Source organism: Aythya ferina, assembly GCF_964211825.1.
Source record: "Aythya ferina genome assembly, chromosome: 1".
Classification (NCBI taxonomy): domain Eukaryota; kingdom Metazoa; phylum Chordata; class Aves; order Anseriformes; family Anatidae; genus Aythya; species Aythya ferina.
Genome location: NC_140296.1, coordinates 137,928,940 through 137,945,293, shown reverse-complemented (window position 1 = coordinate 137,945,293; position 16,354 = coordinate 137,928,940). Strand labels below are relative to the sequence as shown.

At 39.7% G+C, this 16,354-nt stretch overlaps 1 protein-coding gene across 3 annotated transcripts; it reads left to right on the top strand.

Moving 5' to 3' along the window:
- Positions 1–10,290: 10,290 nt before the first annotated feature.
- On the top strand, positions 10,291–16,354 carry LOC311432344 (uncharacterized protein). 3 transcript variants are annotated; one of them, XM_084510684.1, is made up of 5 exons: positions 10,291–10,459; positions 10,926–10,998; positions 12,794–13,450; positions 14,262–14,363; positions 14,444–16,354. In XM_084510684.1, the coding sequence occupies exons 1-5, from the start codon at positions 10,292–10,294 to the stop codon at positions 14,752–14,754; spliced, it is 1,311 nt and encodes a 436-aa protein (XP_084366810.1). In that variant the 5' UTR covers position 10,291; the 3' UTR covers positions 14,755–16,354. The 3 variants fall into 3 exon arrangements, with proteins under 3 accessions (XP_084366810.1, XP_084366811.1, XP_084366812.1); XM_084510685.1 differs by lacking the exons at positions 10,291–10,459; positions 10,926–10,998 and adding an exon at positions 11,233–11,482; XM_084510686.1 differs by lacking the exons at positions 10,291–10,459; positions 10,926–10,998 and adding an exon at positions 11,514–11,544.

Below are 16,354 nucleotides of genomic sequence, written 5' to 3'. Positions count from 1 at the left end.
ACATCACAGGCAGATGCTGAATACCTTCTGTGGGATGCATGGCAAGGGGCAGATGGATAAGAAGAGAATTTACTGAGCTTTACTGATGATAAATACTTACAGTGTGCCATTAGGGAACTACCTAATCTTTGCAATAGGAATACCAAGAAGACGGGTATTGTTTAAGTACCTGTCTTGGCAGAAGGTAAGGATTTAGACCCATCACTTCAAAAAATACTGTTGACAGAAGAACTGATGCTGCCCACTGTTTGCTATGTGCATGATTGTTTAGACAGTGGTCTTGAATATAGGAGAGCCAGGACAGGGGCTGCCAGGTTTCCCCCCAGGTGAGTGCTGGAGGCTGCAGGCAATGGGGCACTGAAGAGCTGTGTCTGGTCATCTGATTTGTATAGCTGGATATTGAACTAAAGAAACATAATAAAAATAATGAGGAAGATTTTTGAGTATAGGACTAACTGAAGCATTCTGGCTACAGTGAATCACAAAGATTGGAAGCCTAGTCTCAGGTCTCATTCATACCATATTGTTATAAAACCAGTGAAAAATACCAAAATGCACCAGCATCCAGGAAGAGAGATGCTTGATATCAACAGGTCTCAAGGTAAATAAAACTTAATCTTGGTTTATTCCCAGTCTCAGGCAGTGCACACTTTGACAGATATCAGAAACTTTCATAATTTCCTGCCTTATAGAAATGAGTAAATTTCCAGAAATGTAAAGAAGGGTCCCTATTTGAAGGGACTCACTAGAAGGGGAGGGGAAGGAAGAGGTGGGGAGACAGGGAAAAAAAAAAAAACTTTGTATTATAACCTAAGCTTATGTACGTATGCCTGTACTTAGCGGATGATTCTTCTAAAACATGGGTTTTACTTCCATGACTCATTTTCTTTACCCATAAGAAGAAGAGGAATATGATAAAAGAATTTGCTTCAGCAAGTCTTATCTTTCTCATGGTTTAAATAGTAGCCCTTTTTTCCTTTCACCTTTCAGCAAAGATCATTCTGTAAGTTACAAGCAGATATACTCCATTTTCACTTTGAAATATTTCCAAATCTTCTGCTTTATTTTAGTACTTCAGTTATTAAAGTCGACGCACGGGATGGGTGTCTGACCAGAGATACTTGTTCTGGATTGGTTGTAATAGATGAACACATGGTCTCAGAGCCAAGGAACTTGGATCTTTTGGGTTCTTCCTGCCAGAATTTCTCATCTTAAACTAAACCTACAACTGATAATGTATCGCAAAGGTCACCAAATTTACAGTTATTATTGTTTGTATTAGAAATATTAAAGCATAACTGAGAGACTGCAAAGAAGCAAATGCTTTTCATTTTCAAAGGTAATACTGCTAAAAGAATTTGCTGAGGAGATTTCCCAGTCACTGATGTCAACTTGTGAGGCCAGAGTGGGACTCACCACCTTGTTCAGAAGCACCCACAAGCTGTATGCCATGTAATGTAACAGTAGTCATACATCTTCATCATCATAACAAATATCCTAAATGGCACACAAGGCTACCAATCCATGTCACCGGATAGGATGTACAACCAAGCCTTGGGCATATGAGTCAGTGAACATTTTCTCTTCTATGCATCTCAGATGATATAAAATATCCTATTTTTAGGCTCATCATTTCTAGTCATGTCAGGAGGGAAAAATCAAAGAATTCTAACCAATGAAGTGGGAATAAAAGTGGATTCAATAGGCTGTGGAAATAATGTATTTGAACCATTGCTCATGCTCTCCCAGCATTTGAAAGGAAAAAGGTATCAGTATAGGATTAAGTACATTCAGGTCAAAGAAAGAAAAGCAGCTACCCCATACTTGTGAAACTATCATGTTGCTATATATGATCTTGTAATCTGAGGGAATTTCCAGAAGACAGGGAGTAAATGTTGGAAAATTATCAAACTAAATAGGCTGAATAACAAGAGGTTGCCTCCTTGATGTGCTCAAAATAATGAGTGAGACTGATGTATGAAACATCTTTTGTAATATTTTTAAATGGTAACACGATTATTAACGTCTGAGAGAAAACACTGATGTTATCACTTCGGCTTGCTTGACTGTTGGTGTCACAAACTGTTTGAGGCACACAACTTAATCCTGCATAACATTAAAATTTTAAACATGTTACTCCTTTCTAGAAGCTATGAAGCACACAGTACATAGTAGCTAAGTTACAGAGGTATTTTAAAAGTATGTGCAAATACACAAACATTACTGAAAATCATAAGCAATAAGAAGGAAGTGAGCACAGTTGTTTAATACATGAACACAATACGGTGTTAAAAACAAGCAAAATAAATGAACAGATGTACTTATTCACCTCACAAATAGTAGAATTATGGAGATAAAAGTTTACATAGGTTTAAATAGTGTCTAGATGAAGAGGAAAAAATGTATTGAAGACTTTTTAAAGTATAGAGGCCACCTCAGGAAGTTCCAGGTCAAAAAGTAAAAAAATAAAATCCCTGGACAGTGAAAGAGCACACAAAGCATGAATATGTATGTGGATACAAGGATGACCAATAGAATAGAGATTAGGCCTGATTAATGTGTAAAAAAGTAACAAAATGGAGAACATGGAGTGTCATGGAAAGTATTGCTGGGGGTCAGCAGCTCACAATCCTTGCCAATACAAGTACTAGGGAGTATGAAACCAAGATAGTAGAGAGGATGTTCAAAGCAAACAAAGGAGTTGGCTTTTCATACAGTTTGTATAAGGTGTGAGAAATCACCACAAAGAAATGTTGTATACATGGGTTCAAAGGTAAACAGGGTAGTTATAGAAAAGAAAATGGCATGATCATCATTAAGTACCTGCTTTCCCCTCCCAGTTCTGCTCAAGACTTGCCTTAAATGTTGAAATGAATTGGTTGTTGGGAGAGTAGTAGAAGTGTCATAAGTACTGCTGACTCTCAATTTCCCTAAGCATCTTCCCTTGGTTACTGCCTGTCATGGCAGGATGGCCCTGATTCACCTCCTCCAGGACCCACCTCTGCTTTGCCCCATGGTCTCCAAAACCCCATTTCATCTCACATCTGTGTGCCTGGTCCTAACGAGCCATTTTGGAGGTCTTGCCTGTGCTCAGCGCTCTCCCTCAGTTATTGTCTGGACCTCCAGGGTTTTCCTAGGGCCTGACTACTAACCTCCACTTTAGCTGATGATCCCTGGACTGAAGCTGGGACCAGTGACTGTTGCTGCCACAGTTCTGCTCACCCTGATCAGGTGCTGGGGGTACAGCCTGTGCTGGGGTCACTCTCAGTTTCCAGCTTTCCCCCTGCTCATGCAGCAGCCCCGATCAACAAGAGCCTTGGGGCTAGAGGAAATGTATGTCTGACTTAGGCTGATCTTCTCTGCTGGTACTCTGGAGCATTGCTAACCAAGTGTTGCATCAAGAAATTCTTCATTCAGTGCTAAACCATTTCTTTGGCTGCCATTAAAAATAAATAAAATAATAATAATAAAATAATAAAATAAAATAATAATAATAATAATAAAGTAATTTAAAGGTGGATCTTTTCGATGGTGATTAAGATAGCTCATTAAAATGACCTCTTAAGCAATATGTGGCTCATATCACCATGAGGTTTGTTAACCAATAGAGAAGAGCAAATGGAACACATTCACACAGAGTGGCTGTTGAGCAAGGTAAGCTTGAATGAAAGGTTGTTGTATACAGGTGGCAACACAGAAAAGAAGATGCTGAGAAACAGGGACTGGTTTAGAACAAAACTGTGAAATTGGTATGCAGTCAGGAAAAATCTGTCACAGAATAAGAGACTAATAGACTGTTGAAAAAATACAGTTCTTGTCCAAATTAGTTTTACATATGTGAAGATTTCTGACTAGAATGGGTTATTTAATTTTGCAGACAAAGGCATATTATGTGCCAGTGTGTAGAAATTAAACAGGACAAAACTGGATTTGAAATAAGATATGTTTGTTGTGTTTGTTTGTTTTCACTAGAACATCTGTCTTTGTATGTTAGAGATTGTTCTGTTATGTGTAGTCTTTAAATCAATAATTGACCATTCTTGTGAAAGATCTGCACTAGAGCTACAAGCTAGATGGACAGTTTAGTGAAGTTGTGTTGTATATTATGCCAGGTTTTCAATTTATTGAGCTATAAAATTGTTTTAGTCCTTAATTCACAGGATATATCCCAGACTATAAAGTGACATGGGTTTTGCCCCAGGGATTTCACCTGCAGATGCACCATTTTCATTGTTGTTATGCTGTGATGCAACACCCATATGGACTATCTACTACAAAGGTCTATATTCTCTTGTCTCCAATGACTTGCACAGCTTCAATTCTGTGTTTATAATAGCTACTGATTGAGACTGAATATAAAGAGCTGTACAACCAACATGATAGACTGCCCATTGTATTTTAAATAGGAAAATAATAAATATCATTAAAACAGCACAACAAGTTCTACTTTTCCCCAGATAGATATATGACACAAATCATCAACAAAATTATCCATGACTACTTATGAAAGACAAAAGTTCCACTGAGCAGTAGAAGGGTCAAGACCCAGACAATAGCTAAAACGGAGACAGATTTTGGCAACACCAAATAAGCTTGGCAGCATGCTTTTCTTTCTTGGTAGCTCTACAAAAACAAGCTGAAACTAGACGAACTGGAACAGGAACACCAGAACCCTTTTCCTTTATTGTAAGGGTTTTCACATTCTCAGGATTCCTGCTGTAGTTTAACATTTGCTGAGCTGTACAATTTCCCTTTTACGCAGTTTGTTAACTAAGAGTTACATTATAAAATCCAATGATTTTCTTTATTTAGAGATTAGTGTCCCGAGAATAAAAAGGGCTCTAATCAAAGCTAACCACTGCAGTTGGCCTCTGCCTTGCTGACTGCTTCCTGCTACTGCACACTCACCCCTTGCAAATGGGTTGGCAGCCACTTCTGCTGGGAGTCTGCTGCCACCATCTGCTTGCAGGAGTCTGCAACCAGCTCCTGCTGTAAGGGTGATGTTTGCTGTGGCTTTTTGTTTTTATTCTCAAGAGTAATCAGCAATTACTGATTCCTTGGTGTTCTTATTAAGAGCATTTTACTATCATAATCCAATTCTTTTTTGTAAGTGTAAGTTACAGTCAGGGCTTGGATGGAAAAAAAAAAAAAAGCAAAAAAAAAAAAAGCAAGATACGCTTTTTCTTCAGGTGTGTGAGGCCATAGTCTTAGATCCAAATTCAGTACTTCACCATTTCCAATTCAGATACTTTCTGTCCACAAATCTAGGTTCAGGAAGCCAACTTTGAGTGTGAGTGCTTCCATGGATGACTTGGACAACAGCAGTCTGAGTATGGAAAAATTCTTCTCAGCCACATGGAAAGGAAAATATAAAAGAAGTATCATTTATTATGATTCTGTGAGCTATAAGCTTCATATGGTGTCCCTAAATACCTGTTTAGTGCGGGAACAATTCTTTTACCTCTATTTCAGTTCCAATTCAGCCAGAATATAGTGATTATCTAGGAATGAATAAAACTTGAGAAACATTATGTGGAGAAGGAGGCCTTCTTACAACTTCAGTAATATAATGGAGATGCATTTGCTGGATTAATGCTAACAGCACAATGCCATTTTATATACATATAGGTTCATGTCACATAATTATATATGCAAGTAAGTTACATGCACCAATACGAGGGTGCAAATGAAGATGGGATATGCTACTATTTACCTTTTTTTCAGGGCTTTGTTGAGTCAGACTGTTTTAGTCCTTAATTCACAGGACATATCCCAGACTATAAAGTGACATGGGTTTTGCCCCAGGGATTTCACCTACAGATGCACCATTTTCATTGTTGTTATGCTGTGATGCAACACCCATATGGACTATCTACTACAAAGGTCTACATTCTCTTGTCTCCAATGACTTACGCAACAAGACTGTAAGACTGCATTATCATGTATTCCATCTGTGATTCTTTGTCTCCTAAGCCATCGTGATGGCTACACCAAAACCTAATTTCCAATAATTCTCGTTTCATTAGACTGAAACGCTGTTTCCTAAATTGGCCAGGAGGTGGCACTTTTGAAGGATATCAAATCAGTCGTTTTGACCGGTTTTGCAACGAAACTGAATTGTTTCCCACGTGGGTTAAAAAAGGCCGTCATCTGAAATTGTTACTCTTTCACACATTTTAAGCCATTTAAATGTCTTTCTCTGCTTTTGATAAATCTCTGCTTTTGAGTGCAATTAGCTATTAGCACAAGAGTTATCTGTTGTTACCTCTCTTGCTAAATTTTTGTTAAAGTTTAATGACAAGATTTGTTTGGGGAGAATTTTTACTAGCTTGTATGCTTACTTAAATTAATTAAATGCTATTGATTTGCAGAATGTTTGTGTCAGATTAACTCTAGCATCTGTTGTATTATGCTGAAAACACACAGATTAGTTGTCCCAAAGTTTCTGCCAGGTGAGGAATCAATCCTGGAAGGAAATACCTGTCCATTGGTGCTGGGAACTCTCCCTGATGCTCCAAATGAGAACTTCCCATCTAACCACAAAATCTCCAGGACCCACTGCTTGGTTCTTGAAGGTACAACTTCCATATTCTTGTGTTTTCATCCTCTGTCGGTCTCCTTGATGTGTCCTCTTCCTGCCACAAAGGTTTACTCAAGCCTTCAAGGTCCTGACATCCTCTATTTAAGAATATTTTCATAGATTTCAGTGGGGTACCAGACAATTAAGTACCAGGGGATGTTTGCTGTTTGTTTGTTTGTTTGTTTTCTTTCTTGTGTTTTGCTTGTTTTTGCTTTCTTGTGTTTCTTGTGTTTTGTTTTTGGGGGTGGTGGCAGGGGAGAGTTCAGAAAAGATGACCATGATAGTTTGACTTGTTTCTTAATACAAGCCAAGGAACTTTTTTGTGTTAACTCTTATTTCAAACCCAACAGCTAATCTGTTCTTGCTTGCTAGAAGTAATTGCCCGAGTTATAAATATGGGGTGAATATTTTGAATATCTTTGGTTTTATGTAATGTTTCATGGTTTATATTTCTGTGAATTACACTAGCTATTTCACCACAGCACCACAACTGGAGCTTATGTTCTGCTGATATTCACCATGACTTCTGAAAACTTTTTCTGAGTCTGTTTCCCATATCTCCTATCCTGTAAGCATGATCTACATTCACCAACACTCAAATACTTTGCATTTAAGAAATTCACTTAATTATTCTTCCTTGCAAAACCAGGAAATCCTCAAAAATGGGGGGTCTACCCAACTTTGAAATAGATCTACAATATACTACCAAAACCAAAATGCATGGAATAAAAATAAAAGTGATAAATCATGCTTTAATACTAATCTTAAACTCCCTTGATGCTTTTCTAATTATTCCTACATTACAATTTTGCAAGTATTCTTGTCATCTGCAATTATTCAAACAGCCATACTGTATATAACTGAGCTTTGGACAATTTCTTAGTTTCCTTGGAAATGTGATGAGGCTTTTCTGGATAATTTTGGAAAGCTGAAATTCAGGCTTTCAATTGCAAAATGTCAAAAGTACACAATAAATCATGCTATTGTGTATGAGTGTTTCTCCACTTGAGGGAATTCTGTCAATGTCACTCTACTGTGTAGAAAATACTATTTTGGCAAAAAATACCACTTCATTTTGTGTTAGTAAAATACCAAAGTACAGTTATGTCTTTGACCAGTACAGGGTCATGAAGAAACTATTTGTAATGTAAATATAGTACAATGGTAGGTCTCCACCTGCTGGTTTTTTTCCTACATTACAATGAAAATTAGAGTGAACCACTGAATTTTAAAGGGGAAATATTATTTCAACCGTAATTTCTGCTTCTTCATTTTAGGAAAGAAAGAACCATATGTAATACTCAAGCTGATGAATTTGTTATCCTCTGGTGACCTGACAGACATGCAACTGAGTTCCTGGGCATGTTCCAAGTAGCTCTGCAATGCTGAGATGGAAAAGCAACTATTTCAGCTTTTCATTGGGGAAGATGACACAAATTTTTGTCTTTGTTCTCTATTTAGGTTTCATGTCAGTAAAAAATGAATACCTAGGTGTTTTTTTTTTTTTTTTTTTTTTTTGTTTTTTTTTTTTTTTGCAGGAGTTTTAAGCTTTATGTTGCTACTTTCTACATTTGTAGTTACAGCAGGAGAATCTGCTGTGATTGTACTTGGATGATTATTAGCGCTCTTAAAGTGACTCCTGAAAAGGGACATTTGCCATAAATTGGCTGCATCTGGCACAGATGGGAAATCCAGCTTTTCAAAATAACTATAGGTTTTCTTTTATTTTTTAAAAAGTGTAAAATGGCAATGTTTAATTTATAATAAAGTTTTCCCACTGGCAGGTGTATTTGCAGGTGAGTCTTGGATCACTTCTCTGACAGGTCAGTCGTGATTCTACTTTCATACTGGTGGCTTTGTTTCTCCCCTAGAAGGCCTTAGGCCTTCAGAAAGAAAAAAGGAGTGGCTGTAACGGAAGCAAAAAGAGAAGCTGTAAGGGCTGCTGTTCAGGAGGAAAGAAGGATCTTGTGATAGATCTAGTCTTCCTCTGAACCTTTGTCTTCAGACAAGGTGAACTGGCTCCTCCTAGGAAAATTCCTTTATTTTTTTCAATGAAGATGAGGCAAATAAAAGATTTGGTACGAAGAGACTGGTATTTAACTCTTGTGACTTTGCAATCAAGTACAATGATGTTTTAACGTATTTTTTTTGGAGTTATGGGATTATGCTTGACTCTCAGAAATCGTTGAAAAGAGAGTTTATGGAGCAATTTTTGTTGCTGTTGTTTTGTTTTACTTTTTCTTTTTCCTAAAAACTATTTTAACAAAACTGAAATACTTTTTTTGGGGGGAATGTTCCGGTTTGGACAGACTTTAGTGGTCCTTTGGAAATGAGTAGCCATTGAAAGCAAACAGAATATTCTATTGTAATGTGTGGATGGAGAATATATTGGTTCCACAGACAAAGGGAAAGATGCAGCCTACCTTGCTCACTGAGCTCTTGACTTGTGTGTACAGCGTGGAAACGAAATTCAGTGAAATCGCTGATTGCCACTGTGTGGGCAGGAGTGGCAACATTCCCTTCACTTGTAGGGCTTGGAATTTACTGAGGAAAGATGGCAGGGACCTGGAGCCCTTTTTCTTTGGGAAAAGGCAGCAGGGATTTCCAGCTGCTCTCCCTTGGGTTTGTACAGCTTGTGGGTGCTGCTATGAAGACACTAATTGCACCTCACAGTGTTATTCTGGGAGACAAAATGGGGAAGCAGAACTATGGGGCAATTTATGCTGTGGAACAGGCCAGCTTTCTGAGCTTGGTCTTGCTTTGTGGAAAAGCTGTGGTTATGGCTCCATAGCCTGGAAACCCAAGAAAGGAAGGAAGCAGAGCCACAGAGAGTCACTTTTCCTACCCCCTTCCACTGTGAGTTGGCAGCATTACATTCACAGCACACACAAGGCTGAAAACATCACCCACACAGAAATATCTCAGAGGAAGTGTGTGCTGTTGCGGAGATGTGACTAATTCGCAGAGCCTATGCAAAGGGTGTTGAGCACACAGTGCAGTAACAGGTGATACCTTCCAGCACGTCCATCAGCTCATCCATTCCTCCCACCTGATGAAGACAAGGGAGAGGTGGAAGGAAGGAGCAAGGGGATGCCTTAAGGAGACGGAGGCTGCCAGGAGAACTGAGCAGTGGTTAGTTCCTGTGGCTCTGTGGGCTGCTCATCATGAAAGACAGACCACTACCTCAGTGGCTTGTTCCTTAGCTTGAGTTTTAGGGTCACTCTGTTCCAGTAGCTGCTGCATATTGTCCATTGCATCTGGATACATGAGGCAGGTCTTCCCCACCAGCTGCGTATGTCTGTAACGAAAAGCAAGTGTTTCTCCTGGGTCAATGCTGTTGAACCTCAGGCAAGGCTCAGACCTTTCCTATGCTCTCTGCTGTACTTGCAGTGAGTAAAATAATCCTGCTCTCAGAGCAACTGCATCAGAAGGGACAGGTGAAACATGCCAGATAACCCAAATAACCACATGCCCTCAGAGCACAAGCTAGCCAAAGCACTAAGCTACTGGAGGGCACCCACGGCTACCTGTGGGGCCATGAAGCTAATGCCCCACCTTACCCTGAGGAAGCAGCGATTACCGAAGGCTAGCCGGGAAGGCAGGCCGTTGGCCGCCGCCTGGCTGAAGACAGAGCCACCAGCAGCCAGGGCTCCCCCCCGCCCCGCTCCCACTCCCGGCCTCCCCAGCCCGGCGGCGCCCCGGGGGCAGAGCATGCAGGGGCCGGGCCGTAGGGGCTGGGGAGCCGCGCCGGGAACCTACAGACAGCGGCTGGGCCGGGCCCGGCGTGTCCCGGGCACTTCGGGCCCCTGCGGGAGCTTGGGGTTGACACATCGCAGCCCTGGGGCCAGCTGCCAGCCCCGAAGCTCCGTGCGGGTGAAGGTAGGGGCCTGGGGCTGGATGGCCGCAAGCAGGTTTGGGGTCCGGCCGCACGCCGGGCTTTGGCTAGGGGTGGGTGGTTCTTGAGGGAACGGGGAGAGCTACCAGCAGAGGTGCAGCACTAAAGGTGGAGGTGTTGAGGCTGGCTGAGGAGCAGGCCACAGTGCTGAGAGCCTTTGCTGCCCCTGGAAGAGTTTTGATGTTCTTTGTGTTAAGGTTATATACCGTGTTTTGTTTTGTTTTTCTGGCTCATGATTGAATCTTCCAACCTGCAAGGCAGCATACTTCAGGTCTTCCTAGCCCCTCGTCCTCTCTATTTATAAAGTAAGAGTCAATAGCATATGCAGATTTGCTCCATTAGACGGCCTGTTTGTAGTTAAAATGCAATACACCTGTGTCACCCTTCCCCCTTGCCCTGCTGTATGTGTGAAGGAAGGGTTCACACTCCACCTCTCCTCCCTTCTTCTAGATGGAACCAGCAGAAGAAACCACATTCTCTAATGTCCAGAAGCATGAAAAGAGTTTTTTTGCAGGTTGTATAGGTAAGATGTACCTTCTGCTAGTTAAAATGTGGAGGGAACCTTAGGGATCTTCAAAATGGTGTCTGGGACCCAGTGCTGCCTCTTTCCAGCAGGCCTCTCTGTTCTGGCTTGCTGGGATGTGTATTGTGTGCTAGGCTGGTGCAAATGGTTCAGGGGTTGGTATTACATGTTTCTGTTTTGTTTTATTTTATTTTAATTTTTTTTCCCCAGTGGTTTTCTGGTGACTGTTTTAAAATAATATAGTGAATTTGGAATGAAGGAAACCAACATCTCTTTCTAGAAGCTTCTTCAGTTAAGGAAGGTCTGAAGGAGTTGCCTAGCAGCATCTGAATTGCATGCCTACCCAGCATGGGCTCTGGATGGTAATGGAGTGTTGTTCAGGTTCTCGTTTCACTGTTAGCGACCCGAGGTCTCTGCATGAGCTTCTGCAAATTACCGGTTGTTTGGTTGTCGAGTGAGAAAATGTCCTTACCTGCTCCTGCAAGTAAGAAGCTTCTTCATCCTTCTTAGAGAAAGCTAGCTCAGGTGTAATGCCTTCACTGACATGTACGTTCTTTGTCTTTCTTTTATTGCTAATATTTAGATGTTGGCATTTGTGGCTGTGTAAATAGAGAGTGTTTTGGTCTTAAAGATCATGTTACCTAAGATCTTTAATTCTTTAATAGGCTGAAATTGCATTTCAGAGTGATACCTTGAGCATACCCTGATTTTTGTTGGAGGAAAAATAAAACTCATGGTATCAAACTAAAGCATATATAGTGTAAGTAACTGAATACTTCAATGCTAAATCAGAGTTGCTAAGCCCTTTCTAAATCCTCCATTTGTATTAATAGTAAACATCTTAAGATAATTATAAAAATGAAGTTCGGATAAGTATGCATTAGATGCTACTAATTAATAATTCTATTAATGCTGAACTGATGTAAATAGAAAATTTAGCAGAGTAAAATAGCCGAACTGTGGGTTGTGTGTTCATTCATTATCACTTATGCAATACATAAATTGCTTTCTTTAGGAAATAAAAGGCCATGGCTAAATGTTTGCTGTGAGGTTTCCCTGCAGTGATGTTTATTTAGCTTGCCACTACATGAAAAGTAGGTGTCATTAGATCTAGATATAGAGTTAATTATTTTTATTTATTTTTTTTTTTTACCACTAAAGATGTAACTCCTTTGGCTTCTGATGCAATAATATACAGTATCCCTGTAATAATTTTTTTGTGATTGTAATATTTTTTTTTTTTTGCAATTATTAGGAAAAATACTCATGCTGGTTGAAGAAGCTTGAAAACTTTAAGCAAAGTGAGAAACAACCTAAACCTTTTTTATTTCGCCCAGTGAAGGAGACTTCATAATGAACCCTCCTTGCCCAAACGCATAGGTTTAAAATAGAGTTTTAATATTCACTTAGCAGGCTTGAAGTCTTCTGGGTTGCCCTCAGGAATGAATATCTAAAACTAGCTTTTCGTGATGGCTGAGATGTTTCAGCATGTTCCTTTTCTTTCCTTCATTTTGGTAGTCTTCTTTCTCCATTTCCTGAGAGGAGGAAGAATAGGAAAATGTAGAAAGGAAGGCAGAGAAAAGGCAGGATTTTACCCTTCTCTTCTTCCATGTACTGCTTCCTGCCACTCCATTCCTTGTCTTCTTGATTCAATCTTCATAATTTCCCTTTCACTTTGTGAAAAGGGAACTTGATGCAAGTTGATGCTAGGCTTGAGAAACTCGCTTGTTTTACAAGGAAATGCTTGCTTGTCTTAGGGAAGGAGAAATAACAGATTGCTGTCTTGCTCCATCAGGGAACTGCATTTTGACTGAAAGTGAAGGAGAAAGTGATATCCTGGAAAGCCATGAGCAAAATGAACCGTTTCAGCTACCCGAAACCCACAGTCCAGACTGGGCGGCAGCCAGACTACAACAGCATCAGAGGGCAACGTGCAATAAACCTGCTCACAAAGCAAGAAGAGGCTCCAGGAAACTGACTCTCATTGCTAATCAGCAGATGCTACACACAGATGAAAAGCCCTATAAGTGTACTGAATGTGGGAAAGGCTTCAAGGGGACCACTACTCTCCTGAACCACATGAGAGTCCACACAGGAGAAAAAACATTTGAATGTTTAGAATGTGGAAAGAGATTTAACAGAAAAGCTGGCCTGGTAGTGCACAGGAGAATCCATACAGGAGAGAAGCCATACAAGTGCGAGGAATGCGAGAAGAGCTTTGGCTGTAGTTCAAATCTTATTGCTCACCGCAAAATCCATGCAAAAAAGAAAGCCTTTTCTTGTGATACACGCAGCCAAAGTGAAAGTACAGTGCTGTCTCAACATCAGAGAACCCATGTGGATGAGAAGCCCTGTGGGTGTGCTGAGTGTGGAAATCGCATCTGTCCATATTCAGGCTTCATCAAAGGTCAAGGGATTCATGTGACAGAGACCCCCAGTGAAAACACATCAGGTAACTGAATTAAGATCTACTGAGTTTTATTTGAAGCTGTACAAACTTGCACGGGATGTATTGGACACTGTGGTCTCCGGTCCTTACAAAGTGCTAGCCCCTCCTTGCTTTGGATATGGGTATGGTGGTTTTTTAGTTTCCTTTTTTTCCTTTTTTTTTTTTTTTTTTTCCCTCCCCTTCCTATATACAGCATTTAAAGAAGTACCTTGCAAGTGCTGAAGTTGAATTGAAATTTTATACTTTATCATGAGGGCTGCTCGGGACCTTAGACTGCAAAGCTCTCAAGTCCACCTTACTCCTGATACATAGTATTGCCTGATGTCCTAGCACTAGGTCTTCAGAAGTGATGAATCAACAAAACACTAAGCTTAGGGAATTGGAAGGGATTTAGGCTTTGTTAATCAGTGCCTGTATGATGCCTTAAGAGCCACATTCCTCCAACTTTGCTTCTTTACCCTGTGTGCTTTCACTCCCCTGTCCCCCCAAAAAAGGAGAAAAGTGTGCATGGGGGAAGCAAGAAGAAAGCTTTATAGCTTACTGGAGTGCAGGTGAGAGATACAGTTGTGAACATATTTTGAATGTGTTAAAACCCATGTCTGTAATATTTCAGGAGGCTATGTCTGTTTAGTTTTAGTTCTGGTTTGGCTTAGTCTGGGTCATCAGGTGACTTGAGTGAAGTTTTAGTTTTAATGTATGGGTGAGAGGAAGGGTTGTTACTAAGCTGCCTTTTTATTGCATGAAAACATACTTAAAATACTGATCTAGCAATTGATGGTGAAGTAGGTTTTGATTCAGACTGTCTTCCTTTTAGGTGCATACTGTTCTGAACGCACATCTCAGCAGCATAAAGAACAGCAAAGGAGTGGTACAGAGAAACTTGATATGGATCAATCAGATCTTATTTTTGAAGAGTGTGAGTATAAAAGGGTGTCTAGATTGCCATGCAAATTATTTTTACGTAGCAAACATTGACATTCTCTTTTCTTTGTACAGTGAAGAAAATGAGGGAAAATATGGACATGCTTCTTCTGAATCAGCAAAGTCAGCTGCAGGTCCTGCAGCAAATTCAGAAACAACTAAATATACTTCTGCCAGGCAATGATCTCATTAATTCAAATGTTTATAGTTTAGGACTGCTGCTAGGACGGCAAGCTGCTGCAATGGCATCTCTTTCTTTTCCCCTTCTTAATCCAAGCAGTCTCCTCCCTGAAAGTACCCATCGCTCATCCCAGTCATCTGCTTCTGAAATTCTCCCTTCCAGTCAGCACCCAACCTCTCAATTTCCTGCAGCTTCTACAACTTGATCACCTTTGTGCTATGAATGTGTCAAATGTAAACAAATGCAAATACCATTTTATACTGTCTTCTCTGTGTTGTAATGTTGAATGAAAACGTGTTTGAAACTGTCATACCTTTGCAGATGCTGACCTTACTATAAGATTTTGAAGGATACATCATCTAATGGAAGGTGAACAAATCCATTTATTCATTGCAGTATGCGGAGGTGTTGGCCAGCAACGTGTTTTGTCAGGGCAACCCAAGAGATCTTTATCACCAAGGTGCAGTTAAATGGAACATCCACATACAAGATACTGCTTTAAATTTAAGCATTGATTCCTAAATGGTACATCTTTAATATGTACTTCAGTCACTGGACCTCTCCTAATGAGCTGAAGCTGATGATAAAATATTCAGGGATTCTTTAAGCAACTCCTATTAAGTCTAATTTATATAAGTGTGTCACTTATATAAATCTGTAAAGGGTTAAAATCAACTGCAGCACTATTCCCAGCATAATTTACAAAAACTTCTTTCATTCAGTAAGGCTTTAAATTTAGGTGACCTTAACTGATTCTAAGGCCAGCATTACTACTAAAACTAGATTTATTATTTTCTTTAAAAACAAAATACCATTCAGGGTTACCTTGCTTCCCAAGATTTCATGAGGATAAGTCAACAAGAGTTATAAAACATTTGTTCTTTTGTTACTGCATGCTGTTGTCTTAGTTCATTGGGAGTAGTAGTAGGACTTGGGGAAATAATTACTGCATGGAGAGGAACACTGAAGCTCAGGTGCACCATCTTGTGAAATCTGTGGGGGAAAAAGTATTGTCCCTACAAGACTCTAACATGAGGCCTTTTAAGGTTAGTAAGAGCAGAGTTTTAAGAATGGTTGGTCCTTTCTACCTCCTTGGTCATACCCGACACAGTCTAGTAGTAGTGTCAGAGCTTTTGAGCTTCAAAAGTGAAGCAAAGTTGACTATAATACACTGTATGTATAAAGAAGCTTCGTGGCTCGCACCTGTACCAGTATTTCTCTTGAACCTGTGTTGAATTTGAAAATTTTATTCACTTTTTAAGATGCTTTGTTAAAATGATCTGTGTTAGTACTGAATAAAATACGATTTAGATTTTAAGAATAGGAAACACTACTACTCTTAACAAGTCATCTTGTTGGTGATGTAAAGTAGAGTGATGTCAGATTCTGGTGCAAAGATAAAACCCTGTGGGATCTGATATGACACATTTTGTGTGTGTAAAGGCAGACTTCAAAAATAACACACTAGTTCTTATTATACAGGATTTTATATTAAGTCAATAGAGTCAATTTAAGGTAAATTGAGAGGCCTTAAAGGGCATTCCTTCGAAGTGAAGGAGTATGCTGAAATGTTTGGGGTTTGTTTTCTATCAGTTAAGCATATCAGAGTCATGTGGCTCTGGACTTAAGAGCTACAATAAGAGTTGCTAAAAATCTATCGAAACTCTTGGACACTGTTCATAATTTCTTGGATGTTCAATTTGCTTTTGTGTAGAAGCAGAATCTCCTCTTCAAAACAACACTTGAACTTTGTATTTCAGTGTTTTTAAGATGTTCAATATTAAAGTGTTGCCTTTTTAAATAAA

Coding starts and splice junctions, on each gene's coding strand:
- LOC311432344 (XM_084510684.1), top strand. CDS start 10,292: ATGCAGGGGCCGGGCCGTAGGGGCTGGGGAGCCGCGCCGGGAACCTAC. Junction 10,460..10,925: donor GAAGCTCCGTGCGGGTGAAG/GTAGGGGCCTGG, acceptor CCCTTCTTCTAG/ATGGAACCAGCAGAAGAAAC. Junction 14,364..14,443: donor AGATCTTATTTTTGAAGAGT/GTGAGTATAAAA, acceptor TTCTTTGTACAG/TGAAGAAAATGAGGGAAAAT.